The sequence below is a fragment of the Saccopteryx bilineata genome, chromosome 3 (assembly GCF_036850765.1).
Source record: "Saccopteryx bilineata isolate mSacBil1 chromosome 3, mSacBil1_pri_phased_curated, whole genome shotgun sequence".
Lineage (NCBI taxonomy): Eukaryota > Metazoa > Chordata > Mammalia > Chiroptera > Emballonuridae > Saccopteryx > Saccopteryx bilineata.
In genome coordinates this window covers 209,227,886-209,248,127 of record NC_089492.1, presented here as the reverse complement: position 1 = coordinate 209,248,127, position 20,242 = coordinate 209,227,886, and the positions used below count along the sequence as shown (strand labels likewise).

General features: G+C 38.0%; 1 protein-coding gene across 1 annotated transcript in view; it reads right to left on the bottom strand.

The window, feature by feature from the left end:
• ABCD3 (ATP binding cassette subfamily D member 3) overlaps nt 1–20,242 on the bottom strand; it is a 98,419-nt gene that overhangs the window by 45,348 nt on the left and 32,829 nt on the right. The window contains exons 2-3 of the mRNA XM_066268714.1: nt 18,349–18,385; nt 4,745–4,843 (exon numbers count right to left, since the gene is read on the bottom strand). Of these exons, the coding sequence (XP_066124811.1) occupies nt 4,745–4,843; nt 18,349–18,385 (136 nt within the window). The remainder of the gene's footprint in view (nt 1–4,744; nt 4,844–18,348; nt 18,386–20,242) is intronic.

The window sequence follows — 20,242 nt, the reverse complement described above, 5'->3', positions numbered from 1 at the left end:
TCTCAACCTTTCTAATGCCGTGACCCCACAATACAGTTCCTCATGTTGAGGTGACCCCAAACCAAAAAATAATTTTGGTGGCTACTTCATAACTGTAATTTTGCTACAGTTATGATTCGGAATGTAAACACCTGATATGCATTATGTATTCTCATTGCCTCTCGGCCTCCTAGGCTTCTGTCCTCTGGCGCTTGCTGCACCCGCCCACTGATGACATCAGCAAGCGCCGGACACAGGTAATGCGCTTATGGACTGTGGAGCAACCCCCACCCCTTAGGCCCTGGACGGATGATGCAATCATGTCTGCGCATGACTGCAGGCATTCAGTTTGGAACGCACCTCCATAACAGCGTGTGTTCAAGCTGAATAGCGCTGCTGCAGACGGTAGCGCGGCTTTTCAGCGGCTAAAACCATGGGAAATATGTATTTTCCGATGGCTTTAGGTGACCCCTGTGTTTTGGTCATTCAACCCCCCACCGGGGTCACGACCCACAGGTTAAGAACCGCTGAACTAGACCAAGTAAAACAAAGAAAAGAATGAAGATCATAAGTAAAAAATGATGAATAATTTAAAGAAAAATAAGAAATAAATTCAAACCATATGAATTATGGTATAGCATATCCAGTGGAGTTAGACAATACAGTATAAAACTATTAAAAGCGTCTAGGTAGAACAAATATTTTAAAATGTTGGTTAGAAAACATTACTGAAGCAATGTTGCACAAGATGGATTATCAAAGAAAGAGCTGAGACACAGACAGACCTTGGCTAAGAATCAATTACCTCAATGTGTGAGATGAGAATCTACCCTCCAACCTCCAACTCATTCAAAGCTGACTTTACACTTTCTAAATTGGAAGAGTATGACAGTAACATAGAAGCTAAAGTCAGGGAAGACGGTGTGTGGTAGGGGAACATTTGTTGGATAATGGGTTTAATTTCAAAGTTATGGAATTGAGGGGCAACTGTATCTAATACATACACTTATGTAATTTTTGCAAAACAAATACTGTTTTTTAAAAGGTGAAGATACTGAAATTATAGACCTTTATGTGAAAGACAAGGCAGAGAGTCATAAAAATATGTAGAATAAATGAAGCCTTAAGAAAGAGAAAGTGGCCTGACCAGGTGGTGGCGCAGTGGATAGAGTGTCGGACTGTGATGCGAAGGACCCAGGTTCGAGACCCCGAGGTTGCCAACTTGAGCATGAATTCATCTGGTTTGAGCAAAGCTCACCAGCTTGGACCCAAGGTCGCTGGCTCGAGCATGGGGTTACTCAGTCTGCTGAAGGCCTCCCGGTCAAGGCACATGAGAAAGCAATCAATGAACAACTAAAGTACCACAACGAAAAACTGATGATTGAGAGGCTTCTCATCTGTCTCTGTTCCTGTCTGTCTGTCCCTATCTATCCCTCTCTCTGACTCTCACTCTGTCTCTGTAAAATAAATAAATAAATAAAAAGTTTGTAAAAAAAAAAAAAGAAAGAGAAAGTGTCGCCTGACCAGGCGGTGGCGCAGTAGATAGAGCGTCAGACTGGGATGCTGAGGACCCAGGTTCGAGACCTTGAGGTCGCCAGTTTGAGCGTGGGCTCATCTGGTTTAAGCAAAGCTCACCAGCTTGGATCCAAGGTCGCTGGTTCGAGCAAGGGGTTACTCAGTCTGCTGTAGCCCCACAGTCAAGGCACATATGAGAAAGCAATCAATGAACAACTAAGGTGTCACAACGAAAAAAACCTAATGATTGATGCTTCTCATCTCTTTCTGTTCTTGTCTGTCTGTCCGTCCCTATCTATCCCTCTTTCTGACTCTCTGTCTCTGTAAAAATAAATGAATGAAAGAAAGAAAGAAAGAAAAGAACAAACGAGAAAGTGTCAAAGAAAGTCTGTCATTGAGCTGTTACAGCTGCTACTCCAATGTTTGCTGGCAAGAAACATACCATCTTTCTACCCTATCCTACCATCTCAAAGTTAGATATTCTACTGACAACATAAAAACCTACTGTTTTAAAAAATGCTGTTCATGTCACTTTAAATGTAATGCCAACTTTTAATTTGGACCTTACATACAGTCTTAATCCTAAATTAATCATTTGACATATAAAAGTAACAACATTAGACAGTTTATTTTTCCTTTGTTTTATGTTTTTGGCTTAATTTATATCTTTAAATAAGTGTCAAGTTTACTAATCTCACTTTAGCAAAATCTGGCATTCCTTTATTACTGACAGTCCTGAAATGCCTTTATACAAAGGATGTCATTAGAATCACCACTATTTCCATTATTAATGGGTTTGTAGACAATGACAGGAATTGAGGATCTGCACTGATTTAGGCTCTCCATCACCTTATTATACATATGAAATTCTAAATACTCATATAGTAAGTAGTATTTTCATTTCTCTGTTTCATAAATCAGTTAATCTATTTCTAACTCCCAATTTTTGTGATTTCTATAGGAGTTTATTTCACTTTCTTGAACTGGGGTTGAACTAGGATTTTTATATCGCCCACAAATGGTTCATAAAATGACTCTATAACATGGTTACACCTAGACAAAATTGGGATGTTGGCCCAAGTTAGGCCCTTCTACCTCCTTACTAATTCCCTGAGATCTACCCAATGTCTCACATTCATTTTACAGTCAGCAAACCCCTGCTAAGCAGTTAAAAAAGCATTATGCTATTAAGTGATAAGGGGCAATATATGAATCATTCCAGAGAAGCTTATATTTTAAATAAGGATTCTCCAAAGTCAGGTAGGTTATAGAATGAGAAAATGATTAATTATGCCTGAAGAGTCATGGGAAACCTTCACAAAGAAAATAATGAGCATTAAGCTATTTTTTTTAACATATTTGTTTTAGGGAAAGGAGGCCCAGCTGTCACAGACATGACGCCTTGACAGCACACGGCCTGACTAAAAACAGCGAACAATCTTCTAAGCAAATGATATTAAAGTGGAGGTCAAAGTTAGGTTTGATTTATCTTATAAGAAAAAAGAAACTAAATATTTTTATTAGGGTTTTAGAAAGAAGACTAGTTAGAAAAGAAGAAACAAAAAGATCAATTAAGAGTTAATAATCCAGTAGAAATGAAAAGAGATTGATTTAAGAGAAGCTCAAGGATACTTGGAAAAGACATTTAAAATATAAGGGAGGGAACATATTTGAAAAGTTTCAGTGTGATCTCATTGTTATGTGCTCATACACAAGAAGACTATACATCAAAATAACATGGAAATTCTCTCTTGAGAGGTTAATAGGCACCAAGAAGAAAAAAAAATATCTATCTGCATTTTCCAGTTTTTCATCAAGAAACACTGGCCCTGGCCAGTTGGTTCAGTGGTAGAATGTCAGCCCAGCACATGGATGTCTTGGGTTCGATTCCCAGTCAGGGCACACAGGAGAAGTGCTCATCTGCTTCTCTACCCCTCCCCTTCTCGCTTCTCTCTCTCTCTCTCTCTCTCTTTCTCCTCTCCTCCTGTAGCCATGGCTCAATTAAAGCAAGTTGGCCCCAGGCACTGAAGATGACTCCATGGTCTTTTCCTCAGGTGCTAAAAAAATGGCACCAGTTGGGTTGTAACGGAGCAAGGGCCCCAGATGGGCAGAGCATTGCCCCCTAGTGGGCTTCCCAGGTGGATCCCAGTCAGGGTGCATGTGGGAGTCTGTTTCTGCCTCCCTTCTCTCAATAAAATAAAATAAATAATAGAAACACATTATCTCTATCTAATCAGAAATAAACAAATGTTATTATATTTTCGAGTTTCTTAAGAGTGGCATCCCCACGACAGGATGCTGAAGGGAGAGCACAGAGAGCAGCCCAGTGTGATGGAGGGTCACTTGCTCTCTCCAGGAATCTCTATGCTTTTAGCATCTTATCCTTTTCTTGCTATTAATAATAGATAACAAGTAAAATGCTTTTTTAAATTTGAACAATGGGAAACATTATGTTTTAAAAAGATAAATTTGGCAGAAAAGATTAAAAGGGGATCTTCTTTGAAGTGAGACTAATTAGTGAACACTATGATATCCAGGCAAGAATATTTAGATGAAAAAATGTCAGACTCCAGTGACTAAAAGGATGAGGTATAGGGAGAAGGAAGAGTCAAAGTGATATTTTTAGTTGTATAAAAGAAAAATACTAAGGTAATTAAAGATAGTAAACACTGCATTATTTTTCAATCATGAAAAGCACTTAGATAATCTTGATAAAGGGCAAAGGAAGGGATAATAAAACTTTATTCCTACAAAAACACTCACTTTCTACAAATACTTGAAAAATTCAAATATTTTGTGTCTTAAAACATATTTAATAATTTATTAACCAATGTCACCCCAATAAGTTCAATAAATTAAAAAATAAAAGTCAAAATACAAAATAATCCTCAAATACATTCCATATCAATGTGACTTGTTAATATCTTAATGAAATAAAAAGATGTCTTCTTAAATTTCAATCTTGTTTTCATTATATTATAACAAAGCAACACCACTTAGGATAGCTGCACTGAAGTATTCTAGAATGTTACATAAAATATAAGACATTTTATAAACAAGAGGAAACTAGCACAGAACATGGATACCTGCATGACAAGCAATGATTTTAAGACAAAAATGCAGTATCTTTTTATTGCATGTATAGAAAACATTTGACCTTTATTATAACAAAAGCTTTATATTTATATTGTTCTGATTTCATGTAACCTTTAAAGTTGCACACTTAACATTATAAATTCATAAGACTTACCTCTTTACAAAATGTTCTAGGAACCATGATTTTCAGAATCCGTGAAAGTCTTGAGAAAAATACCTTGTCCACCATAGCTCGCTCTTTTTTTCCCTCTTTCTACATTAAAAGAAAAAAAAAAACCTTTTAATACAGCTATTCAAAATCTACAACAAATAAAATTTTAAAACCATATACCATTTAAGTCAATATAAACTATTATGATGATATTTCATTTAGAGAATATAGACTTATACTGCTCTTCATATTCAAACATTCTGTCAAGAAAATAAGATGCTACCAAAAACAGTAAGTTTTTATCTTGAATTTGAATTTCCCTAATATCAATTACAGGAAACTTTGGATTCAAAAATTTATCATTTAGCACTTCCAATATTGTAAAGCCAGTAGCCACGGCCACCATCACAGCTGCCTGGCCAGTGCAGGTTTGCATTGGATTCAAACAGACGGTAATGAAACAACGGAGCCAAAAACTGGTGGGCCATTAGCTTTAATCCTAGCTTGCAACCAATGGGCAAGAAATACACACAGTGGAAAAACACTTCCCTTTCCATTCAGGGTTCCCAAAGCCACTGACTTATCTGAGTTTCCTAGAATCAAAGGTTTCTAACCTCACCAGCCTTATTCACCTCTGTTCCCCATCTCCTTCTCTCTGCACAAACTGCACAAGCTGGCTTCACCTTCAGGACTCCGCCATCTTGGCTGCTTCTCCTCTCCTCCACGTGGCCTTATCTGCTCTCCTCTCTGCTCTCCTAGAACAGTGGTCCTCAACCCCCGGCCGCGGACTGGTACTAGTCCGTGTGCCATTTGGTACCAGTCCACAGAAAAAGAATAAATAACTTACATTATTTTCGTTTTATTTATATTTAAGTCTGACCCATGTTTCATTTTTTAAAAATGACCAGATTCCCTCTGTTAACATCAGTCTAAGACTCACTCTTGATGCCTGTCTCGGTCACATGATACATTTATCCGTCCCACTCTAAAGGCCGGTCTGTGAAAATATTTTGACATTAAACTGGTCCGTGGCCCAAAAAAGGTTGGGAACCACTGTCCTAGAACATAATCACTCTTCCCCGAGAACAATGTGATCTCTCCTTTTAAAACCTTTTGGTGCGAAAGCCCTCCCCCAACACACATTAATATAATCACGCCCATCCCAAGCAAAAAGGGCAACCAATACCATCACCTGGGCGACGGGCTTCCACATGGGCAGTGCCATCTTTAACAAAGTGAGCATAATATATTTATCTGTCCAACAAATATGCAATCTGCAATTCCTTCTCTCTTCCTCATAAATTAAAAGACAAAGTTTGCTCATTCATAGGGCTCAGAGAGCAGGGAAACAGATTAAAATTAAACTAATAAATTGTTACAGATAGACTAGGCAGTCACGAGAGGAAAAAAAGAATGATTCAGATAGGATGATGAGAAAGGCGTCTTTGGGGAGGTGACATTTGAGCTGAGACAAAAAGTAAACTATGTGATCATCTTGAAGGGAGAAAGGTAGTGAAGCACAGGGAACACCAAGAAGGAAAACCCAGCACCAGGAATAAAATTGGAGCAGATCATAGTGCTGCTAGAGCAAAGGGAACAAAAATGAGAAAAGTTTAAGGTAGACAAAGGCCTAAGCCACAATAAGGGTCAAAGCCACAGTAAGGATTTAGAGTTTACTGTCTATGTAGAGGGAAACCACTGAAGATATTTAAGAGTAGTAATTAATCTTATCGCCCTCAGATATTTCTTCATTTTGACTGGTTTGCAAGGATAAGGAAAAAGTGTTGGAACTAGGTGTAGTGTAAGCTATTGGAGTGTTTGGAAGAACAAGCAGAAGGAATTCCTTGGAATAGGCAAGACACTCCAGTAGTAACCCATCCCCCAACTTAAGCCCTTCCCCCAACTACCATAATCACAGCTCAATTATTTGTTAACTACTATGCTACTGATAAATACCCACGATATAGTAAATTCTGTTAGACAAATTTTAGTATAAATATGCTTTGATTAAACAGTATCAAACTTGATGCCCTTAAATGAACAGTTTCTGTATTGAATTAGACTAATAAGCTACCATCTATATGTCAGACACTGTGCTAAATGCTTTATAATCCTAATAGGCACAGAGCGTACTACAAAATTATAGACCAAGAAAGGAAGTCATAAATCTGTGTTTATAAAATAAGATCAGGAAGACTGAGATAGAAAGACCTGGTGCCCTGTCTCATGACTCAGTGGATAAAGCATCGTCCCAGAGCTCAGAGGTCACTGGCGGAAGCCCCGGGTCATTGAGTCCAGGGTCACCTAATCCCAAGGTCACCAGCTTGACCCCAAGGTTGCTGGTTCCAGCCCCGGTCAGGGCACATATGAGAAGCAATCAATGGCACCACAAAGTGTAACAACCAGTTGATACTTCTTTTTCAAAAAAAAAAAAAAAGGAGGAGGAGGAAACAAAGAATTGGCTACCTACCAAGGATCAGCCTACCCTGCAACTGCTGGAACAGAGTTCAGGTCTTTCAAACCTTAAAGACTGCAAACTTCGTCCTACAGTTACAGGCCCATTCTACTTCATTTACACATACATACATTCACTGATTTAATATTTACTTAGCCCGCAGCACTGTTCTGAATGATGGGAACACACAAGCAAACAAGTCAGACAAAAGGAAAAAAAAGAAATAAAAAAACAAAACAACAGAAATACCCTACTCAGTCTATTTACTTAACTAGCCTCTTCTTTTCAAGGCAACCTTACAAATTCAACCTAATTATTCCCTTTTACTTCCCCAAATTAAAAAAAGAATAGAGAAAGGGCAATACACACCAACTGCCTTTTTAAAAAGAAAAAGGTAAACTTCTAGTCATCTCAGATTTCTCCTGTCACTGCCTTCAGACTTCACCTCATCCCACCAACACCCCGTTCTCCATTCCTAGCTGGACCCTTAGAGTAACTCCAAGGCGGAATGGCCATCTTCTGACTTAAAGAGAGGACTACCCATTTCTACCTGGACTTAAAAAAATGATGAAACAATTAGGAACAATTAGGAAGAACAATTAGGAAGTTTTTTTTTTAAGTTGTTAGTTAGACTGAAGCATTTTAAAAAATAACAGCTACCTGGTATATACACTGCTCACAAAAATTAGGGGATCAGGGAACGTGCAGATACTCCAATACTTTCAGCCATTTGTATAGTGCATTTTCACCAATGAAATAAAAGTTGGTTTTGCATCTCATTTGCATAATCAAACAACTTTCTTGGACTTGTCATTTACTTTTCTGATGTTTAATAAAAAAAATCAAATGCTTTATCGCTTCATATTCATTTTTAAATATCCCCTAATTTTTGTGAGCAGTGGGAATTGCTTTTTGTCTGTCCCTGCTCCCTTTCTTAAACTGTCTGAGCCTGACTTGATTTTCACTATTTTTCAATCCATGAATGGAAATTTATACTTCTAAAGTCATCACAGGGTTTTCTGCAAAACAAAAAGAAAACAACTGGAGTGCTGGCACAAAGGGCTGAAGAGATACAGATGCCCTACCATTCCTGGGCCATAATAAAAGCCATGCCAGAAATCAGCCCAAATGAGAATACCTACACAGACCGTACATTTTGTGAACACCAAGAACTGATTTTCAATTCACAACTGATTTTCCCCACCTTTAAATTTCCCAGTAATTTTTTAAAAATACAAAAACCACTTTGATGCTATAAATTTAATATACAAATTATAGAAAAATCAAATCATAATATAAAGATCAGTTAAGAAGCTGAAGTAATAATGGGACTAGAAAAAAAATGTACCTTGCAGGCCACAAGGTCAAAAGTCATTGAGAAGTTCCTATTAATGTGTCACTTAGATAAGATGAACAGAACTGACTGAAAAAGATAGATTTGAAATAGTAAATAAAAGGCCAGATGGTGCTGACCAGAGTGTAAGCATTCCTGTATATTGTGGGGGGAAAGTGTAAACTGGTATAACTATTATGTAGCATCTATCAAAGGTAAAATGTATATCCTGACTATAAAATGTAAAACACCCAACAAATTTACTTTTAGGGATTTATCCTATAGGTATTCCTGCACCTATGCTTAAACACATGAACAGTAAAAATCTGCACAATGTATGTAATACCATAAAATTAAAAACCTACATGTACATCAATAAGGAGATATTACATTATGGTAAGTCTATGCAATAAAAATCTACACAATTTTAGAAAAGAAGTTCATATTCAAACAACAGGATATTATAAACTAGTTAATGTATAGCCTCAACATAGATCTAAAAAGCACAGTGGAAAAAAAGTAGAATGATATATACAATTATTCAATTTATAAAATTTTTCAAAATGCAAAATAATCCTACCTATAATGTTTATGGAGGTATATACATACCTATACCTCGAAAATATAAAAATATGCATGGGAATGCTAAATACAAAACCCAGCACTGTGTTCACATTTTTGTGTTCTAAATTTTATACAGTGTATATTACAAACAAAACAATTATTCTTTATACTGTATCTTTTTCTCCTTCTTAAATCTCATGTCTTATGAAAATTGTCTCACCCCACCCCATCCTACCAAGATTTTAACAAATTTTAAATAAAAAAATACCTTTTTAACTGCTTTCCCTCATAAGTAACATACTCACTAAAAAAAAAAAAAAAAACTAGAAAATTCTGATTAGCAAAAATAAGAGGTCTAGGTCAGTGGTGTTCAACAACTGGTCAGCAGACAGGTGCTAGTCTGCCAGAAATTTCATGTCCATCTGTGAAAAGAGTTAACCAACTGGTCCAGACCTACCACTCAGATGTCAACTGTAATATTTAGCATATATCCCACCAGATTTCATTTTAGCATATACGTGTATGTGTGCACATGTGTGTACTTCCCAATGAAATTTACAAATGTGGTTTCAGTGTGAATACTGCCTAATATCCTTTCTTTTTGGCAATCATTTAATCTAGCGTAAATTTGTCTTGCTCAGTCAATAGCAAATAAGTATATGCTAAAAACAATGTACAAAAATAAAAAATTTGGACCTGACCAGTTGGCTCAGTGGTAGAGCATCAGTCTAGCCTGTGGAAGTCCTGGGTTCGATTTCTGGTCAGGGCACAAAGGAGAAGTGCCCATCTACTTCTCCACCTTTTCCCTCTCCTTTCTATCTCTTTCTTCCCCTCCCACAGCCAAGGCTCCACGGGAGCAAAGTTGGCCCAGGCTCTGAGGATGGTTCCATGGCCTCTGCCTCAGGCACTAGAATGGCTCTGGCCGCAACAAAGCAAGGCCCCAGATGGGCAGAGCACCACCCCTTGGTGGCCCCTGCATTGTTCCTGATCTTAAGGGGATTGCTTTCAGTTTTTGCCCAATGAGTATGATGTTGGCTGTGGGTTTGTCATAGATGGCCTTTATCATGTTGAGGTATGTTCCCTGTATTCCCACTTTGCTGAGAGTTTTGTTTTGATCATAAGTGGGTGCTGGATTTTATCAAATGCTTTTTCTGCATCTATTGGTATTATCATGTGGTGTTTATCCTTCCATTTGTTTACGTGATGAATCACATTTATTGCTTTGTGAATATTGTACCAGTCTTGCCTCCCTAGAATAAATCCCACTTAATCATGATGTATGATTTTTTTCATGTATTTCTGGATCCAATTTGCTAATATTTGGTTGAGAATTTTAGCATCTAAGTTCATCAGGGATATTGGCCTACAGTTTTCTTTCTTTATAGTATCTTTACCTGGTTTTGGAATGATGATTATATTCACTTCATAAAAGGAGTTTGGAAGTTTTCTCTCCTCTTGAATTTTTTAAAATAGCTTGAAAAGGATAGGAGTTAGTTCTTTAAATATTTGGTAAAATTCGCCTGTGAAGCCATGAGGCAGGCTCAGGACTTTTGTTTGTTGGGAGGTTTTTGATAACTGTTTCGATCTCATTTGGTGTAATCGGTCTGTTTAGGTTTCCTGATTCTTCCATATTGATTTTTGAATGATTATGTATTTCAAGGAATTTATCCATTTCATTGAGGTTTTCCCATTTGGGGGCATACAGTTCTTCAGTTTTTTCTTACAATCCTTTGTATTTCTGTTCTGTCACTTGTTACTTCTCCTCTCTCATTTCTAATTTTATTTATTTGAGTCTTCTCTTTTTTTCTTGGTGAGTCTGGTTAAAGGTTCATCAATTTTGTTTACCTTTTCAGAGAACCAGCTCTTGGTTTCATTGATCCTCTGTATTGAGTTTTTGTTGTGGGGTTTGTTTTTTTTTTGCCTCTATGTCATTTATTTCCACTCTGATCTTTATTATTTCCTTCCTTCTACTTCCTCTAGGTTATACTTGCTGTCTGTCCTTTTTCTAGTTCTTTTAGATGCAGGGTCAAGTTATTTATTTGAGCTTTCTCTAGCTTCTTAAGGTATGCCTGTAATGCTCTGAACTTCCCTCTCAAGATTGCTTTCGCTGTGTCCCATAAATTTTGAGTTGTCATATGTTCATTTTCATTTGTTTCAAGGAATTTTTTTTATTTCTTCCTTCATCTCATTGTTAACTCAGTCATTATTTAATAGTATGCTATTTAGGATCGAAGTGCTTAAATGTATTTGTTTTTCTACTGTAGTTGATTTCTAGTTTCATGCCATTGTGGTCAGAGAAGGTACTTGATATTATTTCAATATTCTTAAATTTATTAAGACTTGTTTTGTGTCCTAACATGTGGTCTATCCTAGAGAATGTACCGTGAGCACTTGAAAAGTGTATATTCTGCTGCTTTGGGGTGAAAGGTTCTAGATATCTATTGAATCCAGATGATCTAGTGCAGTGATCAGCCAACTCATTAGCCAACAGAGCCAAATATCAACAGTACAACAAGTGAAATTTCTTTTGAGAGCCAAAATTTTTAAACTTAAACTATATAAGTAGGTACATTCCTTATTGAGGTAGTGCCCACATGTGGTATTTAGTGGAAGAGCCACACTCAAGGGACCAAAGAGTGCATGTGGCTTGCGAGCCGCAGTTTGCCAACCAGGGATCTAGTATGTCATTTAAGGCTGCTGTTTCTTTGTTAATTTTCTGTCTGGAGGTTTTATCCATTGATGTTAGTGAGGTATGAAAATCCCCTACTATTATAATACTGCTGTTGATCGTGCCCTTTTTGTCCATGAACATCTGTTTTATATATTTAGGTGCTCCTATATTAGGGGCATATATATTTATAATAGTTATATCTTCCTGTTGTTTTACAATTATGTAGTGATCTTCTTTATCTCTTACTATAGCCTTTGTTTTAAAGTTTATTTTGTGAGGTATAAGTATTGCTAACCCAGCTTTTTTTCATTTCCATTTGCATAAAAATTTTTTTTCAATCCCTTTACTTTCAGTCTATATATATCTTTTGCTTTGAGGTGGGTCTCCTGTAGACAGCATATGTACGGGTCCTGTTTTCTTATCCACGCAGCTACCCTATGTCTTTTGATTGGAACATTTAATCCATTTACATTTAAGGTTATTATTGATATGTAGTTGTTTATTGTAATTTTATTCTTTAGATCTATAATCTTCTATATCTTGATTTCTTTTTTCTTTTGCTCTTTCTACAGCAAGCTCCTTAATATTTCCTACAGTACTGGTTTGGTTATAATGAATTGCTTGAGTTTTTCCTTTGTCTGGGAAGCATTTTTTTTTTCTCCTTCAATTTTAAATGATAATGTTGCTGGATAAAAAAGTCTTGGTTGTAGGCTCTTGTTTTACATTATGGTGGTACCTTGAGATACGAATGTAATTCGTTCTGTAACAGAGCTCGTAAATCAGTCAACTCATGTATCAAACTGCCGATACTGGAACCATGCGCCAATGCGCCAACTAGCAGCAGCTTCCCAAATCACAACTCGTATCTTGGAAAAATCGTATGTTGGTCTGTTCGTATCTCAAGGTACCACTGTACTTTGAATATTTCTTGCCATTCCTTCTGGCCTCAAGTGTTTCTGTTAAAAAGTTGGATGTCATCCTTATGGGGGCCCCTCTATAGGTAATTGACTTCTTTTCTCTTTGATTTAGTATGTTTTCTTTATCTCTTAACTTTGGTATTTTAATTATGATGTGTCTTGATGTAGGCCTCATTGGGATTCTTTTTATCAGGATTCTCTGTGCTTCTTGAACTTGTGTCGCTTTTACCTTCATCACTTTAGGAAAGTTTTCAGCTATGATTTCTTCAAACAGGTTATCTATCCCTTGTTCTTTCTCTTCTTCTTCAGGAACCCCAATGATGCGGATCTTATTTCTCTTCATATTGTCACAGAGTTCTCTCATAATTTTCTCTGACTTTTAGAGCCTCTTTTCTTTTTGCTGCTCTGTTTCTGTGTTTTTATTGATCTTGTCCTCTAATTTGCTGATTCGATCCTCTGCTTCACCCAGCCTGCTGTTGATTCTTTCCAGTGTAGTCTCCATTTCTGATATTGTAATTGTCATTTCTGATTCTTTTTATGATTTAAGTGTCCTTTCTGATGCTTGCAATTTCTTTATTTAGGTGCTCATTAAGTCCATTCATTGTAGCTTTGAGATCCTGAAGCATCCTAACAATCATTACAGTGGCACCTTGAGATACGAGTTTAATTCATTCTGTAACTCAGCTTGTAAGTCAGTCAACTCGTATATCAAACAAATTTCTCCCATTTAAAATAACTGAAATAGGCCCTGGCCGGTTGGCTCAGCGGTAGAGCGTCGGCCTGGCGTGTGGGGGACCCGGGTTCGATTCCCGGCCAGGGCACATAGGAGAAGCGCCCATTTGCTTCTCCACCCCCACCCCCTCCTTCCTCTCTGTCTCTCTCTTCCCCTCCCGCAGCCAAGGCTCCATTGGAGCAAAGATGGCCCGGGCACTGGGGATGGCTCCTTGGCCTCTGCCCCAGGCACCAGAGTGGCTCTGGTCGCGGCAGAGCAGCACCCCAGAGGGGCAGAGCATTGCCCCCTGGTGGGCAGAGCTTCGCCCCTGGTGGGCGTGCCGGGTGGATCCCGGTTGGGCGCATGCGGGAGTCTGTCTGACTGTCTCTCCCCGTTTCCAGCTTAAGAGAAATACAAAAAAATAATAATAATAAAAATAAATAAATAACTGAAATAGATTTAATCCGTTTCAGCCCTGTGAAACATCCCCAAACAATCCTAAATTATGAAAAAAGACGTTTTTAATTAAGAAACACACATGTATATTTTATCAATGCATAAAAAAATATATAAAATAAAAGAAAGTGTTACTTAGTACTGTTTTCGTACCTTGGAGACAGATGAGTGAGGCTAACGAAGATGAATGGCGGAGGAGAAGAAAGGGAGGAAGGATGCAGGCACTGCTGACATGTAAACTAAAACTGCACTTTCTTAATATTAAATGTAAACTAAAACTGCATTTTCTTTACTTGAAACAAAACTAAACTGCACTTTCTTTACTTAAAATGAAACCACAAAAACTTAATTGTAAAAATATGCACTTCCTTAACTTTAAGCTTAACATTACATATGATACTTTTCATTTAATCATCACCTGTTTTTGCCTTTTTAGCTGCACTTTCGGCACTTTCACTTGCAGGACTTTTGAATAAAAATGTATCCAAAGAGGTCTGCTTTTGCCTACCTTTTAAAATGTTACAAAAATATGACAAACAAATGTCATTAAAAAGTGCTAAAGCATGACAGGTTGAAACTCTTTCTGGGTGTTTCTTTTCAACGAAACTTGAAAGCTTTTCCCACGTTGCCAGCATGTCTTTAATTACATTTGTAGAAATCACTTCCTCTGACTCTACCTCTTCCTCATTACTAATCTCTTGCAGAAGCTCGTATGTTGCATCATTTGTAGGTCTTTCAATTCCTCAATTGAGAGTTCCTCCTCATGTTCCTAGACAAGCTCGTTTACATCACCGTCATCTACCTCCAGACCCATCGACTTTCCAAGGGACACAATCTCCTCCAATGCTTCTATCTCGGATTCGGTCTCTAGTTCAAATCCTTTGAAATCCCTGTCTGCAACAACATCAAGCCTTAACTTTTTCCATGCCGAGTTCAAGGTTCTTCTTGTAACCTTTTGCCATGCCATGTCAATAATGTGTAAATATATCACGATGTTGTAGTGATCTTTCCAAAACTCTTAGAAGGGTTAATTTGTATTCTCAGTCACCTCAAAGCAGCGGCAAAAAAAGTGCTTTGAATAAAGCTTTTTAAAGTTGGAAATGACCTGCTGACCCATAGGTTGCAAGATTGAAGTCGTGTTGGGTGGGAGGTAGAGGACTTTCACGAAGTTGAATGCATCGAGAATGTCATCTTCAAGACCAGGTGGGTGGGCTAGCGCATTTTTAAGAATTAGTAATGCGGCCCAGGCCGGTTGGCTCAGTGGTAGAACATCAGCCTGGCGTGCAGAAGTCCCGGGTTCGATTCCCGGCCAGGGCATACAGGAGAGGTGCCCATCTGCTTCTCCACCCCTCCCCCTCTCCTTCCTCTCTGTCTCTCTCTTCCCCTCCCGCAGCCGAGGCTCCATTGGAGCAAAAGATGGCCCGGGCGCTGGGGATGGCTCCTTGGCCTCTGCCCCAGGCACCAGAGCAGCTCTGGTCATGACAGAGTGACGCCCCGGATGGGTAGAGAGCATCGCCACCTGGTGGGCGTGCCGGGTGGATCCCGGTCAGGCGCATGCGGGAGTCTGTCTGACTGCCTCCCCGTTTTCAGCTTCAGAAAAATACAAAAAAAAAAAAAGAATTAGTAACACTTTCATTGGGAGTTTATTTTCTTGAAGATATTTCTTCACTGAAGGACCAAAGACGAGATTTATCCATTCAATAAAAAACTGCTGGGCCTGACCGGGCAGTGGCGCAGTGGATAGAGCATCGGACTGGGATGCTGAGGACCCAGGTTCGAGACCCCAAGGTTGCCAGCTTGAGCGCGGGCTCATCTGGCTTGAGCAAAGCTCACCAGCTTGGACCCAGGGTCGCTGGCTCAAGCAAGGGGTTGCTTGGTCTGCTGGAGGCCCACGGTCAAGGCACATATGAGAAAGCAATCAATGAACAACTAAGGTGTCGCAACAAAAAACGGATGATTGATGCTTCTCATCTTTCTCCGTTCCTGTCTGTCTGTCCCCATCTGTCCCTCTCTCTCTCTCTCTCTGTCTCTGTAAAAAAAAAAAAAAAAAAAAAAAAAAAGTCAAACATAGAGCCTGGCCTGTGCTGGTGCAATGGATGATGTGTCAGCCTGGAATGCTGAGGCTGACGGTTTAAAAAAACTGCTGGATAACCCATGCACTAGCATTGGCGTGCCACATAACCTGCAGTTTTTCTTTAAGAATCTTGTGAGTCTTAAAGGCTCGAGGATTTTCGGAATGATACACAAGCAGTGGCTTTACTTTACAGTCACCACTAGCATTTGCAAATAATGCAAGGGTCAGATGGTCCTTCATGGGTTTATGGCCTGGCAGCTTCTTCTCCTCTGCGGTGATGAAAGTCCTTTAGGGCATTTTTTTCCCAAACAATCCTGTTTCATCACAGTTAACATTTGTTGGGGGATGTAGCCTTCCTTTGCGATAAGCGCAACTAAATGTGCGATGTACTCCTCAGCTACCTTAACATCAGCACTCACAGCTTCACCATGCCTCACCACCGACTGGATGCCAGATCTCTTCTTGAATTTTCAAACCAGCCGTGACTTACCTTAAATGTATCTTCTGCTGCCTCTTTTGAGGTTGGTGGTTCTTTCTTCTTCAAGTCACCATAAATAATACGTGCCTTTTCACATACTACAGTCTCTGTCACTGTATCTCCTGCCAGCTCTTTCTCTTTCACCCACACCAGCAGAAACTTCTCCATTTCTTCATGGATATTTGTCCTTAATTGGGACAGAATTGTAGTTCCTTTCGCTGGATTTGCGCTTTTGATGGCATCCACTTGTTTAAGGATGGTACAAACTGTAGATGTTTTGCAGTCATACAGCCTTGCCAGTTTAATCATTCATACACCACGCTCATGTTTTTCTATTATTTCTTGCTTTACTTCTATCAACATCATTCTCTTCTTCTCATCACTGTCCTTTATACTCACTTTCTTCGGCCCCATGATAGCACACAAAAAAGTTAGTAAAAATGCAAATAGATGCAAGAATGAGTACAGCACACGAGATTCAACTTGATTCTGTAGGTAACACGTAAGAAGAAATGAGATGCTGTTGTTGCGCTGCCGATACTGGACCCATGCGTCAACACGCCTACTAGAGGCAGCTTCCCGAATCATGACTTGTATCTTGGAATTTCACTCTGATCTCGAACGAAAATACGAGCCAAGTTGCAGCTCGTATCTTTAAAAAAAAAAAACATCGTATGTTGGTCTGTTCATATCTCAAGGTACCACTGTATTTTACACTCTGCATTCAGTAATTTGATTACTTCCATCACATTCAGTTCTTTTTCTGGGGATTGTTCTTGTTGATTCATATGGTTTACGTTCCTCTGTCTTCCCATTCTTTCTGTGTGTGGTTTGTAAGTTTGTCTGAGTTGTGGGTCTGAGGTTGGTTTATGGAATGTGGCTTCTTCTCCAGGACTTTATTCCTCAGCCTCTGTTTGTTACTTGGATTTTTTCACTCTTTGTTTTTTATTGGTTTGTTTTTTTTTAAATAACTGCTTCAGTTTCACTAGTTGTAATTTGCCCATTCAATTTTGGAAGTATGTTTCTAGGAATTTATCCGTTTCTTCCAAACTGTCCAATTTGTTGGCCAGAGTTATTTGTAATATTTTCTTATAATTCTTTGTATATTTTTGGTGTCAGTTGTTACTTCTTGTATTTCATTTCTGACTGTTTACTTGGGGTCCTCTCTCTTTTTTTCTTAAGTTTGGTTAAAGGTTTGCCATTTTGTTTACCTTTTCAAAAAATCAACTCTTGGTTTCATTGATTTTTTGCATTCGTTTTCTAGACTCTATTTCATTTCTTTCTGCTCAAATCTACATTATTTCCTTCCTACTACTCACTTTCCATTAAATGTAAGCAGCAACTATGGTTACAGTAGTAAAAACAATTTTTGGCTGACTTTTACCAAAACGATGTTCATATCAAGAGATGTAAGAGTGGTGATATATACCATGCTAGTCAACTGTGTCTGGTCAAATATATTCTTCTAAAGTATAATGTCTAGAGAAACTAATGAGTTTAGGTCTAAAGGAATAAATACAGATTAAGAAAAGATCAGAAATCATGTCACATGAGAAACACTTGAAAAAAAATGAGGGTTGCTTAGCAGGGGGGAAAAAGACTCAGAAGACAGAACTATCTTCAAACAATATGAGAGTCTTAACAGAGAAAACAGAGTAGATTCGTTAATCACTAAGTGCCCAAAGGGGGAAGATCTATCTCATTATGGGCTAGAGCTAATACAGTTACCTGTCCCCAGGTACTCCAACAAATGAACAGACTGAAGTAAATACTAGGACCTAGCAAGAATTCCTGTTTCAGAACAGATTCCTGTAATACGTAGCAGATAGGAAATGATATTTAAGTTTCCCAATTCTAAAATTCTGTGATTGTTATCCTAACTCAAAATTATATAACAAAATAAATAAATGCATAAAATTCCCAAGAGTTGATGATTTAAAATTTTACCTCATTGTTCTGTAATGGTGGTTTTCCATTTTTCTTACTGCAGAGAAAAAGAAAAAAAGAGCACTTTATTTGCAAATTTCCCAACATAAAAATTGTTTTAAGATATCAGAAGAGTGTATCAGATTCTCCAAATGTCTCTTCTTTCACATATCACACAAAGAATATGTTAAATATAATAGTTTACCTGCCTTTTTAAGTATAATATACTAAAAGTGCTCAATAAGTGTTAAATACTACTATCAGGCATTATGTTAGATAACATACACACACACACACACACACACACACTTATTTTTTAAATTCTCCTACGGAGAAGTAGTCTATTTCTCCATCTTTAAATCAGTACTTCACTACATGAACTGCTTTGGCTATGGGACATTAGCAATTTGATGCAAGCAAGGCCTTGAAAAGTCTGTACATTGGACCCTCTCTTTTGATGCTAGGAATCTTTCCTTAGTTGTGTGAGCAATCCTAGGTTAGCTGCCTAAAGGATGAGATATCATGTGTCATTTTCATGTTACAAATTTAAAAACTGGCTTGGAAATGAGGAAGTAGTATATGCAAGGTATGCTACTTAAACTAGTTAGCCTGGCACTAACCAAAGTCTGACTACAGATCTAGTTCACCACCCTAAACTTTATAATGACCAGGCTTAGGTTTTGTTTGTTTTTTTATAACACACTAGCATAACACTACATACCATACCCTGTGCTAAAATCACATTTTAAATTTCTTCTGTAATGTATATTTCCTCCCAATAAATTAGTTCTATGAGATCAGGAGCTATTCCAGGTTGCCTTCTTCAAAGTTCAGGTGAGGTGATGTCTGAGGTACAATGTTTATTGAGGATCAACACCTGTTAAAGGAAGGTAAGGAAAGCAAGTGTTGGCAGAATTTAAACTATGATGCAGGGCCAACAAAATTTCACCTAACCAGGTGGGAAGCTGAGACCAATTACTGTTCATCAGAGTTATCTGTGATTGGTTGAAATGGTTAGGTCTTTATACCTCTTATGTGCTCAGTGTACAGATGCATGCTGCTCCAGAAAGGTCATGGCCTTAGGAAGAAGGCTCTGCAGCCTAGGTAGATCTTAAAGTACGGGCAGAAAGGGTTACCTGATCTGCACTCCTCACAGCTGGACTAGACTTTCTTTGAAGGGGAATCTGGGTAGAATATCTCCAGGCCTACTATAGGGGTCATATATTACTCAGCCCTCTATGTTTGACATCTAGTTGGGCTCCAAGAATCTGCAGAATAAACATTTTCAGTAATAAGATACCAGGTCACTGAACAAGGCTAGAAAGCTACATAACTATAATTCAGTAAGAACAGATGCTCTTGTTAAAAGTGCTTAGGTTTATTATGATTTCTAATCCCAACTGTATTATAGGATTATCTGTTTTTAAGTTTTTATGACTGCAAAAATGTTTCAGAAAATGGCTTTTATATGTATTTTCACAAATGTCCAGTTAGTTATGAGATCCCTTATATAACACCTTCTCAAGTCCTCTTTTTTCCACTAATGTTCTCAATTTTAAAGATACAAGCCATATAAAAAAACAGATTGCCTAGGATAAGTTATAGCAGTATATTGGAATACCATTTAGTGAGTTATATACATTTTTTCAGTTGAAATGTCATGCTAAAGACTGGAGAGAAGTTAATTCCATAACATGATACTGGTAGATTCAAGTCTAACAAAAATTCAGTATTTTCCTTTTCTTGATTTTTACCCTGTGAAACTAAAAAGTCTCTACAACACAGTCGTGTATTCCAGTTTCATGTATTGTATTCCTTTTGGCTACCAAAAAGATCTATATATCAGCTAAATAGATTAATGGTATCCAACATACTGAAAATATATTACTGATATGCATACTAATGGCAAGTTATC